At 42.4% G+C, this 26,830-nt stretch overlaps 1 protein-coding gene across 2 annotated transcripts; it reads right to left on the bottom strand.

Moving 5' to 3' along the window:
- Window positions 1–3,268: 3,268 nt before the first annotated feature.
- Window positions 3,269–24,993, bottom strand: LOC106583903 (uncharacterized). Of its 2 annotated transcripts, none has more exons than XM_014168547.3 (12): window positions 24,875–24,993; window positions 12,509–12,620; window positions 12,166–12,259; window positions 11,957–12,011; window positions 11,659–11,799; window positions 8,109–8,269; window positions 5,829–5,927; window positions 5,521–5,666; window positions 5,161–5,332; window positions 4,916–5,028; window positions 4,735–4,819; window positions 3,269–4,640 (listed from the first exon to the last, which is right to left on the bottom strand). In XM_014168547.3, the coding sequence occupies exons 1-12, from the start codon at window positions 24,909–24,911 to the stop codon at window positions 4,584–4,586; spliced, it is 1,272 nt and encodes a 423-aa protein (XP_014024022.2). In that variant the 5' UTR covers window positions 24,912–24,993; the 3' UTR covers window positions 3,269–4,583. The 2 variants fall into 2 exon arrangements, with proteins under 2 accessions (XP_014024022.2, XP_014024023.1); XM_014168548.3 differs by lacking the exon at window positions 24,875–24,993 and adding an exon at window positions 23,476–23,776.
- Window positions 24,994–26,830: the final 1,837 nt, after the last annotated feature.

The following is a 26,830-nucleotide window of genomic DNA, read 5'->3' as shown; positions in this document are numbered from 1 at the left end:
CTCCTCCACCAAACTTGGCACTATGTATTGGGGGAGGTAGCATTCTCCTGGCATCCACTGAACCCACATTTTTCCGTCGGACTGCCAGATGGTGAAACATTATTCATCACTCCAGAGAACGTGTTTCCACTGCTCCAGAGTCCAATGGCGGCGAGCTTTACACCACTCCAGCTGACGCTTAGCATTGTGCATGGTGATCTTAGGCTTGTGTTCGGCTGCTCGGCCATGGACACCCATTTCATTAAGCTCCCGATGAACAGTTCTTGTGCTGACGTTACTTCCAGAGGCAGGAACTCGGTAGTGAGTGTTGCAACTGAGGACAGACAATTTTTAGACTTACGCGCTTCAGCACTCGGCATTCCTGTTTTGTGAGTTTGAGTGGCCTACCACTTCACGTCTGCACTAATGTTGCTCCTAGACGTTTCCACTTCACAATAACAGCACTTACAGTCGACCGGGGCAGCTCTAGCAGGGCAGAAATTTTACGAACTGACTTGTTGGAAAGATGGCATCCAATGACGGTGCCACATTGAAAGTAACAGCTCTTCAATAAGGCCATTTTTCTGTCAATGTTTGTCTATGATTACATGGCTGTGTGCTCAATTGTATACATCTTTCAGCAACGGGTGTGGCTGAAATAGCCAAATCCACTAATTTGAAGTGGTATCCACATACTTTTGTAAATATAGTGTATCTTAATAAAAACGTCAATCTTATCTCCGCCCCATGGCAAAATGTGTATAATTGCATGAAATTAACTCTAAAACCAAAACATTTCTCTCCGCTGTCAAGAGGGGGGCTGGTAAAATGGTACATGTGGGTACGCAGACCCACGAACAACTGCGGCCCCTCATGATGAGTTCAGATTTTTTGTGGCTCCCACCCCCATCAAAGTTGCCCATCCCTAGTCTAGCGGCTACAGGAAAAAATTGTGGACATAGAGCCATCAAATTTCACACACAGCTGGGGAATGTCTAAAGAAGTATCATGGCTGTAGTGCCATTACAGATTTTGTCCATTACCCCACTGGCGGCCATTTCCAACATCGCCACCAACCAGCTGCATGGGGCCATATGATTCACATGGCAATATCTCCCTACATAATTGGTACATACAGCTCAATCATGGCTTAAAATGTTTGAGGGGGTCTGGAAAACACAATAAAATGGTCAAAAAATTCCATATATACTTATCCTTTACACTTTAGTAGAAAAGTGGTGAAAACGCATGTCAAATGAGTTTTTTGGTAAATGTTTTCATGACTAGTTCCAATAGTTTACATGTAAACACTATAAAAGGTAATATGGGTGTTCCCTGAATTCTACTGATTGCAATGATATGTAATATGATATTCTGTTTTGTGTCACTTTTAAGAAGAATTAAAGGAAATCTGCCCTGTACACGTCACTAGGTAAAATCCCAATTGAATGTATTGTGTCCAGCAGAGAGACAGGTAACCCATTTTAACAAAATACTTTGATGAGTCCTTTCAGCCTTTACACAACTAAGTAAAAGTCTAAATAAAGATGTCTAACTATAGTGCCATTGCAGATATAACCTATTATACTCAGTAGTGTAGTGCTATTCATTTAGGTGCCGGAGTGCAAAATTAAATAAAAATAAAGTCATTATTCAAGCGATAATGCCCGATAAGCCGGTGTTTTGAGGAAATATTGGCACGGGTGTTATTACTTTTATGCATTGGTTTACCAACATATTCAAACAATGATTGACATATTTTCATTAAAATGTTATTTTGATTAATTTATTCATACTATTTCATCCTTCCACAAGATATAGTCCCGACACAAAACCTAGGGTTGCTTTCCAAGCCGGCTGGTTGTTCGTTCTATCGGTTCGGTTGCCAAACAGGCTGACTACGCGAGCGTTGCAAAATAAATTTAGAAATCTATATTATTCAATTATTGCACCCACACTGCTCGCGCACGCCAGCGTTGCCAAGGGCTAAAATAGAAGTCAGTTCTATTTGTGACGCCGATCACGGTGCAAGTCCTGCCTTTCCCATCTCCTCATTGGTTTATAGAAGCAGGTACCCATGTACCATCTCCTCATTGGTTATACCCATATGGGTGACTGAAAGACGAATGAGGTTGGTGGCAGTAATGCACCTAATTTATGAAAGTTGCCAATCGCAATATAAAGTCCAGAGAAGAAAAAGCCTAGAAGGGAGGAGAGATGACTAGAAACGATTCGGTTGACCGTTTTATGTGTGGATTAATTGTCGGAGTAGAGGACCTTGTGCATTTCAGGTAAAATAACAACTCGATGTTTATATCCCAGGACAAATTAGCTAGCAACAGCAAGCCAGCTAAATAGGACAAATTAACTAGGAAGTGCAAGCTAGCTAGCTAAATTGCCATAAACGTTTAATGCTTTTCGACCTGTCCCCAAATTAATGTAATTGGTTAAGAGTTTGCTTTGATATTTTAACCTGCATGTCGTGATCACGTTTGGTGTGGGGGGACAAAATACATTTTGCACGATGGCGCACGTGCGCAGCCGGTTTGGGTTCCGTTAGACGCGACCCAGTTCCGAGTTTTAAGTTGTTTTGAATGCGCAGAAGTCATGCTGGATTGACAGCATGGCCAATGTATTCAACCTTTTCTGACCCATGGCATGTGAATTTTTTTCCTTTTTAAGCTTGGAAAAGAGACCCTTAAACCCACCCCTGGTTCCTCTCCAGGTTTCTTCATTCGATAGTTCTTCCTGGCCACTGCGCTTTCGCTTAGCTTGCTCTTTGGGGTGTAGGCCGGTTGATTTAATGTCTAAACTATTTTTAAACATGTTAAATGGTTTAAAAATGTGATGCTGCCTGCTCAAATCCAATTTGTAGGTACTACACACCACACAATAGGTTAACAAATGTGACCATTTTCTCACTGCCCATATATAAAGAGGTTTACATAGCTGACACCAAACATGGGGTCGATATCCTAAAAATGCATGACCCCTGCTGAACAGAACACATTGTACAAACATTTGCGTTTATTTATATAATTTTGAATGAAACGTACTAACAATCTATGAAAAGAAAGTAAAACGTCACTGATAGATATTACTGATCATCAACAGATCCTCAGTGTCATGGTTGTAAACTGCTTGTTCACACACATCAGTATAGAGCAGCCGTTGTGCTTATTCATTCGTCTTACAGTTAGAAACAATTGACATTCATGGTCAGAACACGTGCGGAACAGCACAATTGCTGCTTTGAACAGTTACGTGAACAAAAGGAACAGCAAGTAAATAGTATCGCAAAAGTCATTTAATGCCGATTTGCTCACAGAGACATTGATTGCTGAGAGTTCACCTTGTACAAAAATACAGGTCCCATGACCCTCATAGAATGTTATTATTGGTTTATATTGCATCATAGGTGTTTGTCTGAGTCTGAGATGTTGAAGCCTGGAGTAGCAAACAGGCACAACTGTGGATACCAAACACATTGTAAAAACGTATATAAATGCTTTGTTCAATTCCTAATGTAGTTTGGAAACAGAATCTAATCTCATACAAAAATACAGGTCCCATGATGTTAGGTAGATTTTAAAAACAACAATCAGGTAACATGGTAGTGAAAAATTGGGAAATTAATATTACAGTGCGTGCCGAAGTTAGGAGTTGGGTTCTGAAAGCTCAAATTATCAGAAATTGAGGCGATCTATGGTTTACAACTACATGAATGAACAGATATTGGACTGACAACACTTGGACAAGGATTACATTTCCCATGTCACCCTGCGTACTCCGCAGTGACACGTAAATGGTGCGTTCAAGACAAAACTCAGAAACGGAAACTCAGACATTTTTTACTTGGACATTCGTTGTAGAAAGAGGAGGCCAGAGTTTTCCCACTTGGAAAGAATCAGAATCAACCAATAGGAAGCTGTACGCCAGGGCCGTTCAATTATGGTCCTGGAGGGCCGAAACACTTTTGTTTCTACCTGGTAGTTAATTGCACTCACCTGGTGTCCCAGGTCTGAATCAGTCTCTGATTAGAAGGATGAAAACCAGAAGTGCTTTGGCCCTCCATGACTGACATTGAATCTGATTAGAAGGATGAAAACCAGAAGTGCTTTGGCCCTCCATGACTGACATTGAATCTGATTAGAAGGATGAAAACCAGAAGTGCTTTGGCCCTCCATGACTGACATTGAATCTGATTAGAAGGATGAAAACCAGAAGTGCTTTGGCCCTCCATGACTGACATTGAATCTGATTAGAAGGATGAAAACCAGAAGTGCTTTGGCCCTCCATGACTGACATTGAATCTGATTAGAAGGATGAAAACCAGAAGTGCTTTGGCCCTCCATGACTGACATTGAATCTGATTAGAAGGATGAAAACCAGAAGTGCTTTGGCCCTCCATGACTGACATTGAACAGCCCTGCTCTACACAAATAACTTATGTTCATTTAAACTCTTGAGTTTCAGAATTGTCATGAATGCACCATAAGGCATGGCCAGGAAGGTAAAGCCGGAACAGTTTAAACCCTACATTACATTTGGTCCTCTACAGTAGGAATGTTAAGTGGTACTTCAGTGGTTTCCTCCATTTTCTTTCAGTCCATATCTTGATCACCCACACTCTGGCGAAGGTATTCCTCATAGAGCTTCTTCTACAGGAAGGGAGAGAGATGCACAGTTAGTGGTCAAGCACACACGGCACTGCATGCTCACACACATACCACTGCATGCTCACACACACACTACCTTCTTTGTCTTCACCACCTCCTGCACATAATCCAGCTTTTCCTGTAGCTGCCTCTTCTGTCGGCCAGAGAGAGTGGGCTGAATCCTGCAGAGATAGAGAGAGATGCTTTAGCCATAATAAATTGATAACTGGTGGTACTTGAACAAGATGCCGCAGTTTGTGAGTGTGCTCAGCTCTTACCTGAAGGAGAAGCGGGCAAGGATGAGGAGTAGGAAGGAGAGGAAGATGAGTCCGCCACAACTGTAGAGCTGGTACTCCACGGACATGGAGTCAAACACTCTCACTACAGGAGCCTGTGGGGGGGCAGAGAGTCACACAAACACAAAAATTGCCGACTCCGTCTCACTCACTCACTCACTCACACACACACACACACAAACAACCCCCACCCCTTAACACTGTCTCTCTCTTACAAATACACTGACCAGGTAGAGAGAGAGGGCCTCGATGCCGTCATCCCCCAGGGCCATCTCTAGCAGCTCTTTGGAGAAGCTGCCCAGCACCAGGGCTGCCATCAGCATGAAGGGCACACTGAAGCCCAGAAGAGCCAACAAACAGCCCTTACAGCGCGCCCGCCGGTTATCTACACTGGTCTGCCTGAGGGAGAGAGAGAGAGGGTGGGGGGGGGGGGGGGTTATTGTTGTGTTGGAAAGGAGAGAAGATCAGTGATGTGTGTGTGCTCGTGTGTGCGTCATCTACAATATCTATCCTCAGTCATACAGTCTTAATCAGCAAGTTGAGAATGAGTGTAGGTGTAAAACACACTGCATGAATGCGTGTGTTACCTGTCTTGGCTGAGTGTATCTGCAATGGCCTCAGTGATAAGCTCACAGTCCTTCTCTAGTGAGTTGAGTGTGTTCTGGACCGTCTGGTTGATGGTCTTCTCGATGGTGCGACATGCCTCCTCAATCTGGTTCACACAGCGACTGGGCTGGGGTTGGGACAAGCAGGTGGAAGTGAAGTTCAAAACATATGTACATAGTATAAATACATTTGATTTATTTAGCTAGGATAGTCCAAGATTGCCCAGATTGGCACATCCAGTGACTGTCAGGTGCCGTGTACAAAAAGGTGGGTGCGGTGCGGTAGCTACCTTGTTGGGGTTGGGGACATAGATGGTAGGCATGTCAAAGCCACACTTGTTGAGTCCCGGCCGCTTGCACAGCTCCTGGACTATCTGCATCATCACCCTCTGAAAGAGCCAATCACGACAGGGATATATTTTCTGATTTGCTAATGTTTGAAACTTCGAGCTAGGAGCTGTTAGATTATAACAAACTGGCCAACTTCCTCCCAGCCCCTTGTCAACCTTGCTCATAATGTGGATATGTATAAGGTGTGTGTAATAGAGAATTTCCAGGTGAAATAAACACAAAAGCGGCCGTTGATAAAGTTCAAAAAAAATATATCTATATTTTAGTACAATTTGCATGAGGGAGAAACCTCCAGCACAGGAAATGTTTTCTGAGCCTTCCATGAGCTGGCCCTAATATCCCAAGCACATATGTTCTCTAAACACATAAAAGACAAGGCAGTGAATCACACACTCTCACAGAATACAATAATAACCAGTGTGTCCTCGGAACTGGCACCTTTAGACTGGCGCCAACACTATCAGCAGATAGGTTATGGACAGTTCTCTTTCACGTCTGGCCTCCAAGTCTAGTGATTAAAAACCTTGCACGAACAGAATCATGTGTATACAGAAAAGGAAAAGTACACTGCTCAAAAAAATAAAGGGAACACTTAAACAACACAATGTAACTCCAAGTCAATCACACTTCTGTGAAATCAAACTGTCCACTTAGGAAGCAACACTGATTGACAATACATTTCACATGCTGTTGTGCAAATGGAATAGACTACAGGTGGAAATTATAGGCAATAAGCAAGACACCCCCAATAAAGGAGTGGTTCTGCAGGTGGTGACCAAAGACCACTTCTCAGTTCCTATGCTTCCTGGCTGATGTTTTGGTCACTTTTGAATGCTGGCAGTGCTTTCACTCTAGTGGTAGCATGAGACGGAGTCTACAACCCACACAAGTGGCTCAGGTAGTACAGCTCATCCAGGATGGCACATCAATGCAAGCTGTGGCAAGAAGGTTTGCTGTGTCTGTCAGCGTAGTGTCCAGATCATGGAGGCGCTACCAGGAGACAGGCCAGTACATCAGGAGACGTGGATGAGGCCGTAGGAGGGCAACAACCCAGCAGCAGGACAGCTACCTCCGCCTTTGTGCAAGGAGGAGCAGGAGGAGCATTGCCAGAGCCCTGCAAAATGACCTCCAGCAGGCCACAAATGTGCATGTGTCTGCTCAAACGGTCAGAAACAGACTCCATGAGGGTGGTATGAGGGCCCGACGTCCACAGGTGGGGGTTGTGCTTACAGCCCAACACCGTGCAGGACGTTTGGCATTTGCCAGAGAACACCAAGATTGGCAAATTCGCCACTGGCGCCCTGTGCTCTTCACAGATGAAAGCAGGTTCACACTGAGCACATGTGACAGACGTGACAGTCTGGAGACGCCGTGGAGAACGTTCTGCTGCCTGCAACATCCTCCAGCATGACCGGTTTGGCGGTGGGTCAGTCATGGTGTGGGGTGGCATTTCTTTGGGGGGCCGCACAGCCCTCCATGTGCTCGCCAGAGGTAGCCTGACTGCCATTAGGTACCGAGATGAGATCCTCAGACCCCTTGTGAGACCATATGCTGGTGCGGTTGGCCCTGGGTTCCTCCTAATGCAAGACAATGCTAGACCTCATGTGGCTGGAGTGTGTCAGCAGTTCCTGCAAGAGGAAGGCATTGATGCTATGGACTGGCCCGCCCGTTCCCCAGACCTGAATCCAATTGAGCACATCTGGGACATCATGTCTCGCTCCATCCACCAACGCCACGTTGCACCACAGACTGTCCAGGAGTTGGCGGATGCTTTAGTCCAGGTCTGGGAGGAGATCCCTCAGGAGACCATCCGCCACCTCATCAGGAGCATGCCCAGGCGTTGTAGGGAGGTCATACAGGCACGTGGAGGCCACACACACTACTGAGCCTCATTTTGACTTGTTTTAAGGACATTACATCAAAGTTGGATCAGCCTGTAGTGTGGTTTTCCACTTTCATTTTGAGTGTGACTCCAAATCCAGACCTCCATGGGTTGATAAATTGGATTTCCATTGATTATTTCTGTGTGATTTTGTTGTCAGCACATTCAACTATGTAAAGAAAAAAGTATTTAATAAGATTATTTCATTCATTCAGATCTAGGATGTGTTATTTTAGCGTTCCCTTTATTTTTTTGAGCAGTGTATAATACATTGCGTTAATAACTTAAGTGAATATGAACTTTATTCATCTTAAATTTCCCACTACAGTGTGTGTACCTGTCTGTCCGACTCTCCCCCGGCCTCGTCGGCCTTGCTGAGGTACAAGCGCAGGCGGTCACCGTGCTTCTCGTTGAGCTTCTCCACGATGTTGAGGGTGCGCTTGCACAGCGCCTGGCCCATGGGGTCAAAGAACACCAGGATGAGGTCACACAGCTCGCCTGGGAGGGGACAGAGACGAGCCTGTTATGTTCTTCTCAACTAGCCAGATAGATAAACAAAAGCAAATCTTTACACACAGATGTGTGTCATGATGAAACACATACAGAGATGAATATGAAAGCATGCGTTAACCTGTCAAGGTATAGGGGCCAGCATTTTCGATTTCGGATGAAAAGCGTGCCCAGAGTAAACTGCCTAATACTCGGGCCCAGAGTCAAATATTTGCATGTTATTAGTAGATTTGGATAGAAAACACTCGGAAGTTTCTAAAACTGTTTGAATGACGTCTGTGAGTATAACAGAACTCATATGGCAGGCAAAAACCTGAGAAAAATCCAACCAGGAAGTGGGAAATCTGATGCTTGTAGACCTTTCAAGTCATTGCCTATCAAACACAGTGACTTAGGGTTCATTTTGCACTTCCTAAGGCTTCCACTAGATGTCAACAGTCTTTAGAACCTTCTTTCAGCCTTTTGCAGTGAACAGAGAGCTAACAAGAAGGCCGGGAAGTTGGTGACTCAGAAAATGACATGAGTTTAATGGCGCGCTTTCACGTGATGAGGTAGCTGTGTTCCATAACATTTTTCAAGACATTGGAATCGTCCGGTTGGAATATTATTGAAGTTCTATGTTAAAAAGGCCCTAAAGATTGATGCTATACGTTTTACATGTTTCAACGAACGTAAATATAACTTTTTTTGACTTTGTCGTGACATTTTCGGCGCGCTTCCTACATTTGGAGTAGCTTACTGAACGCGCAAACAACAAGGAGGTATTTGGACATAAATGATGGACTTTATCGAACAAAACAACACTTATTGTGGACCTGGGAATCCTGGAAGTGCCTTCTGATGAAGATCAAAGGTAAGTGAATATTTCTAATGCTATTTATGATTTTCGATGATTCAAATGGCGGGTATCTGTATTGTATGATGTATTTTTCTGAGCGCTGTACTCAGATTATTGCAGTGTGCTTTCCCCGTGAAGCTTTTTTGAAATCTGTCACAGCGGTTGCATTCAGATGTTTATCTATAATTCTTTGAATAACAGTTTAAAATTTTATCAACGTTTATGATGAGTATTTTTGTAAATTGTTGTGCTGATTCACCGGCAGTTTGAGGAAAAATATTTTCTGAACATCACGCGCCAATGTTAAATGGGGTTTTTGGATATAAATATGAACTGAATTGAGTCCTAGGAGTGTCATCTTATGAAGATCGTCAAAGGTTAGTGCTTAATTTTAGCTGTATTTATGGTTTTTGTGACCCCTCTCCTGCTTTGAAAATGGCTGTGTTTTTTCTTGTGTTGGCACTGTCCTAACATAATCTAACTTTATGCTTTCGCCGTAAAGCCTTTTTGAAATCGGACAATGTGGTTGGATTAAGGAGAGGTTTATCTTTAAAATAGTGTAAAATAGTTGTATGTTTGAGAACTTTGATGACATTTTGTTGTTTTGAATTTGGCGCTCTGATTTTTCATGGGCTGTTGAATAGTGTGAACCGTGGGTGGGACGGTAGCGTCCCACGTAGCCCTGAGAAGTTAAAGTCAAAAGTACAGTACCAGTCAAAAGTATGAACACCTACTCATCCGAGGGTTTTTATTTTTACTATTTTCTGCATTGTAGAATGATAGTGAAGACATCAAAACTATGAAATAACACATGGAATCATGTAGGAACCAAAAAAAAGTGTTAAAACAACTCTAAATATTTTAGATTTGACATTCTTTAAAGTAGCCACTTGATGACAGCTTTGCGCATTCTCTCAACCAGCTTCATGAGGAATGCTTTTCCAACAGTCTTAAAATAGCAGAATCCATTCATTTGAATCCATTAATTTGTGTGTATATACAGTACCAGTCAAAAGTTTGGACACACCTACTCATTAAAGGGTTTTTCTTTACTTTTATTTTTACTATATTCTATATTGTAGAATAATAGTGAAGACATCAAAACTATGAAATAACACATATGGAATCATGCAGTAACCACAAATGTTTTAACAAAATCAAAATATATTTTAGATTCTTCAAAGCCTCCCTTTGCCTTGATGACAGCTTTGCACACTCTTGGCATTCTCTCAACCAGCATCACCTGGAATGCTTTTCCATCAGTCTTGAAGGAGTTCCTACATATGCTGAGCACTTGTTGGCTGCTTTTCCTTCACTCTGAGGTCCAACTCATCCCAAACCATCTCAATTGGGTTGAGGTTGGGTGATTGTGGAGGCCAGGTCATCTGATGCAGCACTCCATCACTCTCCTCCTTGGTCAAATAGCCCTTACACAGCCTGGAGGTGTGTTGGCTCATTGTCCTGTTGAAAAACAAATGATACACCATCCCATCTGGTTTGCGCTATCGCTGCAGAATGCTGTGGTAGCCATGCTGGGTAAGTGTGCCTTGAATTCTAAATAAATCACAGTGTCACCAGCAAAGTACCCCCACCTCCATGCTTCACGGTGGGAACCACACATGAGATCATCCGTTCACCTAGTCGGTGTCTCACAAAGACACGGCGGTTGGAACAAAAAATCTCATATTTGGACTCATAAGACCAAAGGACAGATTTCCACTGTCCATTGCTCGTGTTTCTTGGCCCAAGCAAGTCTCTTCTTATTATTGCTGTCCTTTAGTAGTGGTTTCTTTGCACACAGTGTCCTCTGAACAGTTGAGAGGTGTCTGTTACTTGAACTCCGTGAAGCATTTATTTGAGGCAGGTAACTCTAATGAACTTATCCTCTGCAGCAGAGGTAACTCTGGGTCTTCCTTTCCTGTGGTGGTCCTCATGAGCCAGTTTCCTCATAGCGCTTGATGGTTATTGCGACTGCAATTGAAGAAACTTTCAAAAGTTCTTGACATTTATCTGATTGACTGACCTTCATGTCTTAAAGTAATAATGGACTGTCATTTCTCTTTGCTTATTTGAGCTGTTCTTGCCGTAATATGGACTTGGTCTTTTATCAAATAGGGCGATCTTCTGTATATTACCCCTACCTTGTCACAACACAACGAATTGGCTCAAACGCATGAAAAAGGAACGAAATGCCACAAACTTACTTTTAACAAGGCACACCTGTTAACTGAAATGCATTTCAGGTGACTACCTCATGAAGCTGGTTGAGAGAATACCAAGAGTGTGCAAAGCTGTCATCAAGGCAAAGGGTGGCTACTTTGGAGAATGTCCAATATAAAATATATTTTGATTTGTTTAAAAACAATTTGGTTACTACATGATTCCGGATGTGTTATTTCATCTTCACTATTATTCTACAATGTAGAAAATAGTAAAAATAAAGAAAAACTCTTGAATCAGTAGGTGTGTCCAAACGTTTGACTGTTACTGTATATTCACAAAATTACACACCCTACACCACCATATTGTGGTGACCTACCCAGCCACATGATGGCCTGGTCCACATCGAAGGGGTACTTCATGTCCCCGTCCACCAGGCCAGGAGAGTCCACAAACGTCACTAGGCTGAAGCGTTTCTGCCGCGACGTGCAGATCTCAGTGCCCAGGTACTCAGACACACCTACAGGCAGAGAGCGAGAGCCCTTTACTTGAACAGTATGTTCATGCATTTCACTCAAAGTGCTGACTGATGTTTAGAATGGGTCAGGGGAGGGAGGTGTTTCCTGAGTCTTACTATGACGCAGACTAATGAGGTTGAATCAACTCTGAAGTCTCACCCTTGATCTCGTGTAGAGGTTTGAAGTGTGGGTAAAGGTGCAGCGTGGCATTTCCCTGAAATACAGCAAGAAACAAAACAAAGTTTTCATTCTGCGAGAAAAACAAATATCCACCGTGTGAGCACTTACTCGGTACCTCAACCAAAGTGCATGAATTGAGGAGCAAACTGAAGTGGAAATTCACTCAGAACTATACCAGCAGTACTCACTGTGAGAGACTCTCTCTTGCGCCCACTAGTAACAAAGCTGAAGCCTTGCGTCTCAATGGCCACTCCTGTACGCTGGATGTGCTCCTCCACATACCTGAGACAAAGTTACAGCAGGCATTAACAAGCACTCTCTCTGGCATTCATGTCCACACACAATGACACACATTAACAAATGGACCATGGGACATAATTACAATGACTGAAGCAAAAGGAAGCATAGGGGCCAGTAAGTATCAGTGTACGGAAATGTCCCAGTCCCTGATGGAATACTTTTCAAAGTGCATCCTTCTCTCTACCCACTTCTGGCGTTGTCAATGGTAACCTTGATTTGATTGAACATTACCAGTTGATGAAGGAGCTCTTGCCAGCAGAGTGGTTGCCCATCAACATGACAGTGATCTTTTTCCTGGGTGCCAGCAGAGTCACGCCAACTGACTGGGCCACTGCTACCAGCCCTAGAATAGAGACAGCAGATGAGGGATGTGATCAGGACAATTAGCTAACGTTAGATAAGCGAACATCGGCTAGCTAGCTATGAGATAAATACTAGCTGTAAACTTGCGCATCGATTTGATGAGTTTCGCATAATGCTTATTTATCAAATCAAATTTATTTATATAGCCCTTCTTACATCAGCTGATATCTCAAAGTGCTGTACAGAAACCCAGCCTAAAACCCCAAACAGCAAGCAATGCAGGTTTATCAACTTTGTTAGTTTACTAGTATTAGCCGCTAACCTATAGCTAGCTCACTAATCTAGCTACCGCTAGCTATTGCTAACAACTCCTGCTGGTAGTTACGTTAAAGCGGCAATCCGAATTGAAATATTAACAAAGTGTCCTCCCCATTATTTTCAGTAAAAAGCTGAGGGATGTGGCTGGAGAAATACAACAACTTCAAATCCATAGACTACGCTATGTATGCAAGGGTTCTGATGGGGTTCAACTGTTGAACTAAGCTCAGTCATTTATACGTTATATTCTTCAGGAATCAATGGGTAGCTACATACCATAAATGTATAAGCAACTAAGTAGGGTCCCCCGCCAAATCATGTTTTAAAAATTGTGTAGATAATTCCCCCCCGGCACAAAAAAAGATCCAAATCTAATTTCTATATCATAATCCGTTCAAAAGTGTTGGGCAGCCCCAGAAGTGACTCCTCTTATCAACTGTATACAATCATTTCCTCTCTGTTGTCTTAGGAATTCAGTGTACTCTGTGTTGGTCTTGCCAACCCCCATTGTCACACCTCTGAGAAGCAAAGGTAACATCATGTAGCTCTGATACACTATATATACAAAGGTATGTGGCAGTAGAATGGCCTTACTGAAGAGCTCAGTGACTTTCAACATGGCACCGTCATAGGATGCCACCTTTCCAACAAGTCGGTTTGTGGGGGACCAACTCCATATTAATGCCCATGATTTTGGAATGAGATGTTCGAAGAGCAGGTGTCCACATACTTTGTCATGTAGTGTATCTGATTGTTGTTTAACGTTACAGTAGTACAATTGAATTCAAAACCTACGTTTTTGACCAAACAACTCAGATGCTTATAAAAGGGTCTAAGATTAAATTGTTCCTTCTCTTATTTGTTCCTGACCTGCTGTGATGAGACACTTTATTTCTCTCTCCAACCCATGGACTTTTGGGACATGGCCTTTCAGGCTATGATTTCGCTCTCTCTGACCATGCTTAGAATTATGCCTTGTAACTTAAGCTTTATGCCTTGCATGGGAATCCATCCATTTCATGAAGTACTTAAATACACTTGTATTGAGAATTCTATTCCCAGACTTTTCTTCAATGCCTATTAGTGTAACTCAAGTCTCCTTGCATATTCCCATTTATACTATGGAGTCAGATAAAGATAATTCATTGAATGGGCTAATTGCTTAGTCTTATGAGTCGCATGTGAGGTAGGTATATATACACATACACATATATACACACACACACACACACACATATATACTCACACACACACACACACACACACATATATACACACTACACATATACACATATAAACACACACACAAACATACAATATATACCCCTACACACACACATATATATATACATATATACACACACACACATATATATATATACATATATACACACACACACATATATATATACACATATATACACACACACACACATATATATATACACATATATACACACACACACATATATACACATATATACACACACACACATATATACACATATATACACACACACATATATACACATATATACACACACACATATATACACACACACATATATACACATATATACACACACACATATATATACACACACACACACATATACACACACACACATATACACACATATACATATATATATATATACATATATATATATATATATATATACATACATACACACACACACGCATATATATACATATACACACACACACACACACATATATATATACACATATACATATACACATATATATACACATATGTATATACACATATACATATACATATATACATACTAGGCAAAAAAAACAAACATCCTCTCACTGTCAACTGCGTTTATTTTCGGCAAACTTAACATGTGTAAATATTTGTATGAACATAACAAGATTCAACAACAGACAAACTGAACAAGTTCCAGAGACACGTGACTAACAGAACAGGGGGGGGGGGGGGGGGGGGGGGGGGTCAAAATCAAAAGTAACAGTCAGTCTCTGGTGTGGCCACCAGCTTCATTAAGTACTGCAGTGCATCTCCTCCTCAGACTGCACCAGATGTGCCAGTTCTTGCTGTGAGATGTTACCCCACTCTTCCACCAAGGCACCTGCAAGTTCCCAGACATTTCTGGGGGGGGGGGGAATGGCCCGAGCCCTCCGATCCAACAGGTCCCAGACGTGCTCAATGGGATTGAGATCCGGGCTCTTCGCTGGCCATGGCAGAACACTGACATTCCTGTCTTTCACGAAATCACGCACAGAACGAGCAGTATAGCTGGTGGCATTGTCATGCTGGAGGGTCATGTCAGGATAAGCCTGCAGGAAGGGTACCACGAGGGAGGAGGATGTCTTCCCTGTAACGCACAGTGTTGAGATGGCCTGCAATGATAACAAGCTCAGTCTGATGATGCTGTGACACACCGCCAACTCCAAATCGATCCCTCTCCAGAGTACAGGCCTCGGTGTAACGCTCATTCCTTCAACGATAAACGCGAATCCGACCATCACCCCTGGTGAGACAAAACCACAACTTGTCAGTGAAGAGCACTTTTTGCCGGTCCTGTCTGGTTCAACGACGGTGGGTTTGTGCCCATAGGCGACGTTGTTGCCGGTGATGTCTGGTGAGGACCTGCCTTATAACAGGCCTACAAGCCCTCAGTCCAGCCTCAGCCTATTGCGGACAGTCTGAGCACTGATGGAGGGATTGTGTGTTCCTGGTGTAACTCGGGCAGTTGTTGCCATCCTGTACCTGTACCGCAGGTGTGATGTTTGGATGTACCGATCCTGTGCAGGTTTTTTTACACGTGGTCTGCCACTGTGATGACGATCAGCTGTCCGTCCTGTCTCCCTGTAGCGCTGTCTTAGGCGTTGCAATTAATTGCCCTGGCCACATCTGCAGTCCTCATGCCTCCTTGCAGCATGCCTAAGGCATGTTCACGCAGATGAGCAGGGACCATGGGCATCTTTCTTTTGGTGTTTTTCAGAGTCAGTAGAATGGCCTCTTTAGTGTCCTACGTTTTCATAACTGTGACCTTAATTGCCTACCTTCTGTAAGCTGTTAGTGTCTTAACGACCGTTCCACAGGTGCATGTTCATTAATTGTTTATGGTTCATTGAACAAGCATGGTAAACAGTGTTTAAACCCTTTACAATGAAGATCTGTGAAGTTATTTGGATTTTTACAAATTATCTTTGAAAGACAGGGTCCTGAGAAAGGGATGTTTTTTTTGCTGAGTATATAATATACTGCATATTCACATATCAAATATTACTGCCCACTACAGTTAATGGTGACCCCGACGTAATATATCTTACGGATCATTTGGAGTTTATTTCATTAGATTATTTATATATATATAAATAAATAACGAACACATGCATGATGGAGAATATGCAAGCAATAGATGTTTGAGTTACGGCAATCTCTAATTAATGATTTGATCAAGAAAGGCAAGAATGGTGTGACATTTAATTGACTAGGGATGAAATCCATTATTGGCAATATGTTGGCATGCATAAGAAAGAAAAAAAATCAAAGTTGTTAATGCTATAGCTTGTGTTCATACTTGGAAAAAGTGAATTGTGACACAGCAAACTAGTGTTGAACATGCTTGATATGACTGAAGTCCCAGAGGACATCAGAGCGCAAAATAGAGCAGTTGCAATCAGAACTTCAAGCATGCGAAAAAGAGCATGATTTGACAAGGTCATTTATACATGAAGCACAGATTCGTTATAACAGGGCACAAATAATCGCCAAAGTGATTTGTTGGAGTGACGTTGTTGGAACCTAGACTGAGGAAATTCTAACTCGTCATAAAATGCAGAAATCTTGGGATTTAGGTAGAGGAAGACCGTCTCGATTCTTATTGCAACATAGAAGCTCAAAATCTACCCTAAAACTTAGGATGTTGATTATTTGACAATGTGTTAATCATTTCTTCCTTTGCAACTCAATTTCTATATCCATATGTGATGGTTATATAGGTTACTTTTGTGAATGTGCTTTCTTTAATGTACAGAGATTGCTAGATAAACGAATGCCTCAAAAAACACATAGGAAAATAAACTGTGTGTGGTGCATATGGCCAATGTGTGCGCGCTATGGAAAGTCATTGCTTTGTTTGTCACAAAATGGCCTTAGAACTTTCACCATTGATAATGTTGGGTTCTGTAGAACTGAGATGCTAATACATTTACAAATTGCTTGTGAAACAACTGAACTTACACTAATTCTCACACAGACTAGAATTTGTCAGATTTATTTTTCAGTTGCTTGAAAGTTGTGATTTAACTTCAAGAATTGTTCTTGATTATTTCAAAATTCAGCTTATTTTGTTAATTTTCAAAGATAATCCATTTGCTCTCAAAGGGAGGAGAGTTTCCAAGTTGCGTTTTAAATATACTGTCTTCATGATAGTGATCTTTGATCATCTTTTATGTCCAGTACTAGTCAAAAGTTTGGACACACCTACTCATTCAAGGGTTTTTCTTTATTTTTTACTATTTCCTACATTGAAGAATAATAGTGAAGGCATCAAAACTACGAAATAACATATGGAATCATGTAGTAACCCCCCAAAAGATTAAAATAAAGTGTTAAATACAAATATATTTGAGATTCTTCAAAGTAGCCGCCTTGATGAAAGCTTTGAACACTCTTGCCATCCTCTCAACCAGCTTCACGAGGAATGCTTTTCCAACAGTCTTGAAGGAGTTCCCACATATGCTGAGCACTTGTTGGCTGCTTTTACTTCACTCTGCGGTCCAACCCATCCCAAACCATCTCAATTAGGTTGAGATCGGGTTATTGTGGAGGCCAGGTCATTTAATGACGCACTCCATCACTCTCCTTCTTGGTCAAATAGCCCTTACACAGCCTGGAGGTGTGTTGGGTCATTGTCCTGTTGAAAAACAAATTATACTCCCACTAAGCCCAAACCAGATGGGATGGCGTATTGCTGCAGAATGCTGTGTTAGCCATGCTGTTTAAGTGTGCCTTGAATTCTAAATAAATCACCGACAAGGACCAAAAAAAAGCCGATACATCTGACTTTTAATTATTTGTTTTTATATATTTGTAATAATGAGTTACTACAATACTGAATGAAAAATTAACCCTTCTATTTTAACTGAATATAATACATAAAATCTAATTTAGTCTCATATAAATAACGAAACATGTTCAATTTGGTTTAAATAATGCAAAAACACAGTGTTGGAGAAGGAAGTAAAAGTGCAATATGTGCCATGTAAAAAAGCTAACATTTAAGTTAAACTCAGAACATGAGAATAGATGAAAGCTGGTGGTTCCTTTTAACATGAGTCTTATTAGTTATTATAGGACTATTTCTCTCTATACCATTTGTATTTCATATACCTTTGACTATTGGATGTTCTTATAGGCACTTTAGTATTGCCAGCCTAATCTCGGGATTTGATGGGCTTGAAGTCATAAACAGTGCTGTGCATCAAGCATTGCTAAGCGCTGCTGGCAAACGCAGTAAAGTGCTGTTTGAATGAATGCTTATGAGCCTGCCACCACTCAGACTGCTCATTCAAATGATAGACTTAAAATTATAATAAACGCACAGAAATACAAGCCTTAGGTTCTTAATATGGTGAAATCCGGAAACTATCATTTTGAAAAACAAAACGATTATTCTTTCAGTGAAATACGGAACCGTTCCGTATTTTATCTAGCGGGTGACATCCCTAAGTCTAAATATTGCTGTTACATTGCACAACCTTCAATGTTATGTCATAATTATGTACAATTCTGGCATCTCTGCATGTCTGGCAGACATATCAGTGTGGATGACGGATCACCACCTCAAGCTGAACCCCGGCAAGACGGAGCTGCTCTTCCTCCCGGGGAAGGACTGCCCGTTCCATGATCTCGCCATCACGGTTGACAACTCCATTGTGTCCTGCTCCCAGAGTGCTAAGAACCTTGGCGTGACCCTGGACAACACCCTGTCGTTCTCTACTAACATCAAGGCGGTGACCCGATCCTGTAGGTTCATGCTCTACAACATTTGGCAAAGTTGGCAAAGTTGAAGTAGGATGTGATTCGATGATAAACTAACAGGCACCGCATTGATTATATGCAACGCAGGACAAGCTGGTTAACCTAGTAATATCAACTATGTGTAGTTAACTAGTGATTATGTGAAGATTTCTTATATATAAAAAAAAACAAAGTTTAATGCTAGCAACTTACAAGGTCTTTTTTATGCTGCACTCGCGTAACATGTGGTCAGCCTGCCACACAGTCTCCTCGTGGATTACAATGTAATCGGCATCAAAAAAGGCAGATTATCGATTGTTATGAAAACTTGAAATCAGCCATTCCGATTAAATCGGTCGACCTCTAGTATGTATGTACGGTCACGTGGGGACGTCGTCATCAATGCACTTATTGATGAAGCCAGTGACTGATGTGGTGTACTCCTCAATGCCATCGGAAGAATCCCGGAACATATTCCAGTCTGTGCTATCAAAACAGTCCTTTAGCTTAGCATCTGTGTCATCTGACCACTTCTTTATTGACCAAGTCACTGGTGCTTCCTGCTTTCATTTAAACAGGAATTAGAAGGATAGAATTATGGTCAGATTTGCCAAATGGAGGGCGAGCTTTGTACGCGTCTGTGTGGCGTAAAGGTGGTCTAGAGTTTTTTTCCCCCTCTGGTTGCACATTTAACATGCTGGTAGAAATGAGGTAAAACAGATTTAAGTTTCCCTGCATTAAAGTCCCCGGCCACTAGGAGCGCACATTTTGGTTCATGTCAATGCAGAGCTATACGGAGCCCTCCGCATTGCAAAAAACATTTGAGAGGTGCACGGCGATGCGGTACGGAGTTCAATTTGGCCTCTGCGTGCCTCTGGAGGCTATGCAATTGCGTTACACGATCCATACGGCGCCTCCAACCACATTTTCAGATCAAGCATAAATTGGTTCTTATCCATAAGATAGTTCCCTAAATGACAAATAGGGCACTATCGCTTTAACAAATGTGTGATGAACATGAATTAATATATTTGATGTGATTATTTATCCATTAAAATGTATGTACTTCTCTATTGAAATCCTTTTAACATTATATGCCACATAGAAGCTTATGGCTGAGCGTAGATTGAAGAAAAATAATACATACAAAAACATTTTGGGGGCCAGGGCTAAGCCAGGGTTTCCCAAACCAGTGTTGCCAACTTAGCAACTTTGTCGCTATATTTAGCGAGTATTCAGACCCCTCTAGCGACACATTTTCAAAAAAAATTATCAACTAGCGACATATCTAGAGACTTTTTCTGGTGTTATTGGAGACTTTGAGACTCTGACGTGAAAGCACATATTGTTCTTACTCTTCTCAACGAGCAGCGGGTGCTGCCATGGGCCCCACCCCCATCCCAAAGTTCTCACGCAGCAGTCCCTCCCAGATGCAGTCAGAGCAGGAGATGTTCACCCCTCCACGTCCAGACTGCAAATGAATCGCGCATGCGGGAAGCCGCCGCTGGCTGATCCCGCCCTGGCTTACATTCAGGGTGGGATGTAAATGTAAAATGTTCTTTTGTCTAAAATAAATCACTGCACAAAAATAAGTCACTGCATTTGACTCACACAGCCTCAGTCATTTACTCATCTTGTCCACTGTGTGTGTGCCTCTGTGCCATAAGCTAAACATCTAGCTAGCTAGCTTATCATGTCTCAGTCTAAACTGTACACTCAAAAATACAAAAAGGAGTGGGACTCAAACCCTGAATTCAAAGGCTGGTTGAAGCCGTTTATATGAGAAGATACACAGGCGTACTGCCTATATTGTAAGGCTGATTTCTACGCCAAACTTAGTGATGAAAAAAAACAAAACAAAAAAAACACATGACAACTCAAAAACATACTCAAAAGAGACAGCCTTATAACAGTTCCACCCAAAACAAGCTGCCATTTATGGTAAAAAAAAATTGACTCTGCAAAAAAGGCCGAGGCCACCATGGCATTAGCTATCGCTGAACACTGTTCCATGCTGGCATGTGATCACATTGGAGAAGCATGTAGAGCTGCTTTCTCAGACTCCACTAACGCTACCCACTTCAAAATGCGCAGGACAAAGTGCACAGAAATGATTAATGGTGTTCTAGCACCATACTTTCTGAAAAAGTTGGTCGCAGATGTGGGAGACCAGCGTTTCAGCCTCCTCCTCCATGAGTCCACGGATGTAAGTGTTTCTAAGGGGGGGGGTTGTGATAAGGTACTTTAGTGACACCAAGCAGACAATTGTATCAACATTTCTGGGGCTTGTTGAGTTGGAGGGAGGAGATGCCAAATCTATAGCCCGTGCTGTTGTGGATTTCCTCGAAGTGTTGTCTTAAAAAAAGAGAAACTCCTGGGGATAGGGACTGACAATGCCTCTGTTATGACGGGGATTAACAATGGGGTCCATAAAGTGCTGAAGGAGGAGCATGGCCTCAAATATCTGGTTCTTATTTGCTGTGTGTGCCACTATCTGCAGCTTGCTGTAAGTCATCCTTCCAATGACACCATCCCCCGTAGTGTGGAGTACTTGGTACAAGAGACTTATAACTGGTTTTCAGTGTCTCCAAAGTGCAGGGAGGCCTACAAGGCCATATATGAGACCAACTGTGGGGAGAAACCTTTAGATAACCAAGGTGTGTGCCACACGTTGGCTCTGCATTAAACCCGCGGTTTCACGCATTTTGGACCAGTGGGAGGAGCTTAGGCTGCATTTCGCAATCAGCAAGTCCAGTGAACACTGCTACATGGCTGAGGTTTTATACTCCATGTACATTTATCCTCAAAACATATTGTATCTGACTTTTTGAAGTCAGTGCTGGGTGAGGTACAGTTGGCCATCAAGGTTTTTGAGGGAGAGCAAGTTGACAGCTTGGTTAGCCTGATCAAGTCTGTGAGCAGCAGGGTGCTGAATCCACTGGCAAACGTTGATGTACTCAAAGGGCCAATAGATGGATACATCAGTCCCAAACCGTACCTTGGTTACCTTTGAGTCAAAGGCAGCTGAGCTCCACCTTGCGCCTGTCTGAAAGTGGTGCGTAGCCTTCACCATCTCCCTCACTAATGAGTTGAGGGTGAGACTGCTGGACAACATCGAAGCACTGCAGTACATGTCAGTTTTCAACGTGGAGGAAACTCTAAAGCACAATAAGAGCCCTGGATAAATAGAAAGAAATAGCCAAGCTCCTTGGCTACTCCCCTGCAGAGATAGACAAGATTGTCCAGCAATGGCGTGCCATCCATCTTAGTAAATGGAATGAGACAAAAAAAACACACTGGGCTTCTGGAGTGAGATTTGGAAGTTCAGGGATGCAGCTGATATCAACCTGTTTCAAGAACTTGCCAAGGCTGCTGTGTCTGTGTTGTCCTTGCCACACTCGAATGCTGAAGTCAAGAGAGTATTCTGCCAGATGTGTGGTAAAAAGCAAACTTAGAAATAGGATGTCCTTGCAGACCCTTAACTCCATCCTGTACATTCAATATGGACTGAAGCTGTCTGGTGAGGCTTGCTATGAGCACCAGCTGCCTGAATGTTTTGCAGCTTTTTGGCACATCAGCTGCTTACTCATTTAAGTCAGCTCCCTCAGTTGCTGAACCTGCCATAGAGAGCCTTGACCAAAATTACAATGACCCATAATTTCTGTGAGCCAGCACAGCCTGTGTGTGTGTGTGTGTGGAGGGGGGGGGGGGGGGGGGGGGTCAAAAAAATGTTTTTTTAAACAATTAAATTGAATTAGGGCCAGGCTAATTACCATAATTTTCTCACATTGCCATTGACAGTTTTTTCTATTGTCTCTTTTTGGTCCATTTAGATTGTTAATGTAGATTGTATAGGCTCCTAAGTGGACCATAAGGTTAAAAACCAAACCAAATTAAGAAAAATTAAATAACAAATAAAATAAAAAATAAAAAAATAAGTAACTCCGCCATTCTCTCTTTTGGGTCACTTTTGCTGGTCCCAAGCCCGGATAAAGGAGGAGGGTTGGAATTGTGACATAAAAATAAAATAAAAAAAGAATCGACAGAATAAAGTTCATTTGTAGTTCTAAACATATTTAGGGTGTTTTTTTTACTCACTTTTTGTCTCTCCCACATTTCAACAGGAATCTGTTCCAAAAACGTCGTAAATAACAAGGTTGTACAGCGGGCGAATAAGATACCGGGTAGGGAGTGGGGTATTTCATTACATTTTTCACTCACCACGTTCATTACGAAAAATGTCTGTCCTCACTCTGGTAACCTATGGACAAACATTAAGAATAAGCTACGTGGTGAGTTGATGCTTATTCGGCAGTTAGTTATATTGATCGTGCTAACTTACTTTATATGCGTTGTTTGTTGGCAACCTTGTACTTTACGAAGTTTCTGTTACAGATTCGGGTTGGAACGTTCCACAAATTATACCCACCCGGATCAATGAGTCATACCAAATATAGCTAGCTAGACATACAGGCTGAATGACATTCCGACTGCAAATGCCTGTTGAAATTGGTTGACCTCTTCATTTGATCAGACATTAACTAGCAATCTAACTCACCACTGTCGGCATCAATGTACAACTGATGACAGTCTCGTAAAATGCGCTCATCGCAAGACACACTTCCAGATAACAAGTCGGCATTTGCCGCGATTCGGCTCTTGATTTTCCCAGACATTGCAAACCGTTAATCCAAACGTATGAATGGAAAATAATAAATGTTGCTTTAAACTATAAAAGTATTAGCTAGCTACTCATTCAATTTCAGACAGATCTAAATTGCCCCTCTTCTTACTCCGTCTAAATTTAAATCACCCCGGTCCGTTGTAGAGGAACGTCGGAGCCACGTAGTCAACCAGTATATGCAAAGCCTTTCGGGTAGTGTAGTTCCTGGTTCTTTTCTTTGGTATCATGACGTTTGCACGTGCCATCAGCTACAGTGCAGTAGTGTGTGGTCAGTCATGTTACATTTTGTAATACAAAAAAAGGACAACATTTCACCACCAACTAACCCTAAACATACATACCAAAGTATAATAATTTATATGTCTTTACATAACACTTGGCTTCATCATTTCAGTGTCAGGGAGTAACAAAGGAACAATGAGAGCATGTCTTCTTTTGAGCAAACCATATTCCCATCAGCTCTGATTACAGAGGGAGTGGTTACAGAGTAGTCATTGGTGGACGCCATTTTTTTTTTTTTTTACTCCCTGACCAAGGTCATGATGCCAAAACAGTGATTGTGCTGCAGGGCCTTGCTCTGGCAAATCCTCTTGAACGTGAGGACAGTGTGTCACCACTTGAGGTCCCACTACCTCAAAATTCCATCAGTATATTCTACTCAACCTTGCACCAACATCAGTGCGAATCATCTTAGTGTAACAGTGTAGGTCCCTCTCTTCGCACCAACCCAGGCTCGAACCAGGGACCCTTGCACACATCAACAACTGACACCCCATGAAGCATCGTTACCCATCGCGCCACAAAAGCCGCGGCCGTTGCAACGCAAGGGGAAACCCTACTTCAAGTCTCAGAGCGAGTGACGTCACTGATTGAAATGCTATTAGCGCGCACCACCGCTAACTAACTAACCATTTCACATCGGTTACACTAGTCCTTCGGCCAAACACGGTTTCCTTGGTTACCAGTGAGCATGCCTCTCCTTAGTGACCACCTCCAACACCCGCTTGCATTGGGAGCTCGCTCAAACTGTTACCTAGGTAACCAGAACAAGAATCTACATTTCAGAGAAACTGCAATGTATGTACAAATAAAGAGCTGAATGGGGAACAATTATAAGTATAAGGAAACAAGTTGCATGCTATCCTGCTGTGATAATAGCCAAATTCTTATTGTTTTCATTGAATTTAGTCAACATTGTTTCTGCATAGATAAGACTGCCTTAACGTTCTGTTTATCAGTGTCTGTAATATTATAAGAGTAATCATTGATATACCAGTATCATCATGGAAGTTGACAGCAACCGTTTCCATCCAAGAGTTGTCACCTTTTCTTGGGTTATCTACATAGCCATTATAAACCTAAGAAGTAGATGAGGGACAGAGAGAGAGAAAGAAAACACGTGTTTTATGTCAACTAAACAAAGAAATACAAAATGAAAAATATAAGTAGTGTTCCTCATAAAACATATGAGGAAATGAAATTCTTTCTAGCCTGCTGACCTCCAGACCCAGCGAGTTGAACAGCTGAGTGATGTGCTCGTGGATCTGCTCTCTGTCCTGGGAGGAAGCTGCCAGGGAGTTCAGAGCCTCCTCAGAGAACTCACGCTGCAGGGTGAGGGACACCAGCTCCCCCGGGTCTACCATACCCTGCACACATCATCATCATCCATAAGAATACAGTGAGAGTGTAGAGCCATGGTTGATGCCCTATGCTCCCAAGATGGCCAAGATGATACAGATGTTCAGAGCAGGTGAGAAAGAGGAGGGAGTAGCAGGTGAGAAAGAGGAGGAAAGAGCAGGTTATTTTATATTATATATATATTATATATATTACACCTTTATTGAACTAGGCAAGTCAGTTAAGAACAATTTACAATGACAGCGTACCAAATGGCAAAAGGCCTCCTGTGGGGATGGGGGATTAAAAAAACAACCAAAAATATATAGGACATAACACACATCACGACAAGCGAGACACCACAACACTACATAAAGAGAGACCCAAGACAACAACATAGCATGGCAGCAACACAACATGGCAGCAGCACAAAACATGGTACAAACATTATTGGGCACAGACAACAGCACAAAGGGCAAGAAGGTAGAGACAACAATACATCACGCAAAGCAGCCACAACTGTCAGTTAGAGTTCCCATGATTGAGTCTTTGAATGAAGAGATGAAGATACAACTGTCCAGTTTCAGTGTTTGTTGCAGCTCGTTCCAGTCACTAGCTGCAGCAAACTGAAAAGACGAGCGACCCAGGAATGTGTGTGTTTTGGGGAACTTTAACAGAATGTGACTGGCAAAACAGGTGTTGTATGTGGAGGATGAGGGTTAGACAGAGGAGGGAGGAAGGAAGGAGTTTAAAGAATCCCACTGGCCCTGGGATGGCCCATTCCCCACAGTCTCTCCTCTTGATGGACACAAACTGCAGAACTGGCAGTTTGGACACTGGGTGCGACACTTGGTGTCCAGCTGAGTCTCTCTTCCACCTGTAGGGTGGTGACACATACAGTAGAGACAGGTTAAACTACGGAGACTACAGTATGCAAATCTACCCCTAACTCCATAGGCCAGGGGTATTCAACTCTTACCCCCCGAGCCTGCTGGTTTTTTGTTCTACCTAATAATTGCACACACCTGGTGTCCCTGGTCTAAATCAGTCCCTGATTATAAGGGAACAATGAAAAAATGCAGTGGCACTGGCTTCAAGGTCCAGAGTTGAGTTTGAGGGTCATAGGCACTTCTGAGAGAGATGTAACCAATATGGCGAGGATTCCACATAGCCTTTCAGAGGGCAAGGTCAGGGTGGAGCTACCTGGGTTGGGGGCCATTCCATTTAAATTCCAGTCAATCCAGAAAGTACACTGAAATCTTTAAAAAAAAATACATTTCAATTTGGAACATTTATAATTTGGTTTACTTTCAGAATTGACCACAACCCAATATTGCTTACACAAATTCTCTTGCCTAGGGGGTAGGGGTGGCCAAAATTGGGCACAGGATTTGGTTTGACTTTAAAGAAAGTTTGTGGGAAGGTTAGGGTTAAGTTATCTGAAAAGTAGGTGCATAGTTTAAGAGTTGATGGAATAAAGTGGGAATGTTACCTGGTAGCAATCGGATCTGTTGCGTGATTGGGTCCTCACCGTCCAGCAAACCTCTCCCAATCAAACCAGTGCGGCCGCGAGGATTTCAAGAGGGGGCCAGGGGTTAGCTTACGTATGATG

This window comes from Salmo salar, chromosome 23, assembly GCF_965601325.2.
Source record: "Salmo salar chromosome 23, fSalSal1, whole genome shotgun sequence".
Classification (NCBI taxonomy): domain Eukaryota; kingdom Metazoa; phylum Chordata; class Actinopteri; order Salmoniformes; family Salmonidae; genus Salmo; species Salmo salar.
This window is presented reverse-complemented; position numbering and strand designations above follow the sequence as displayed.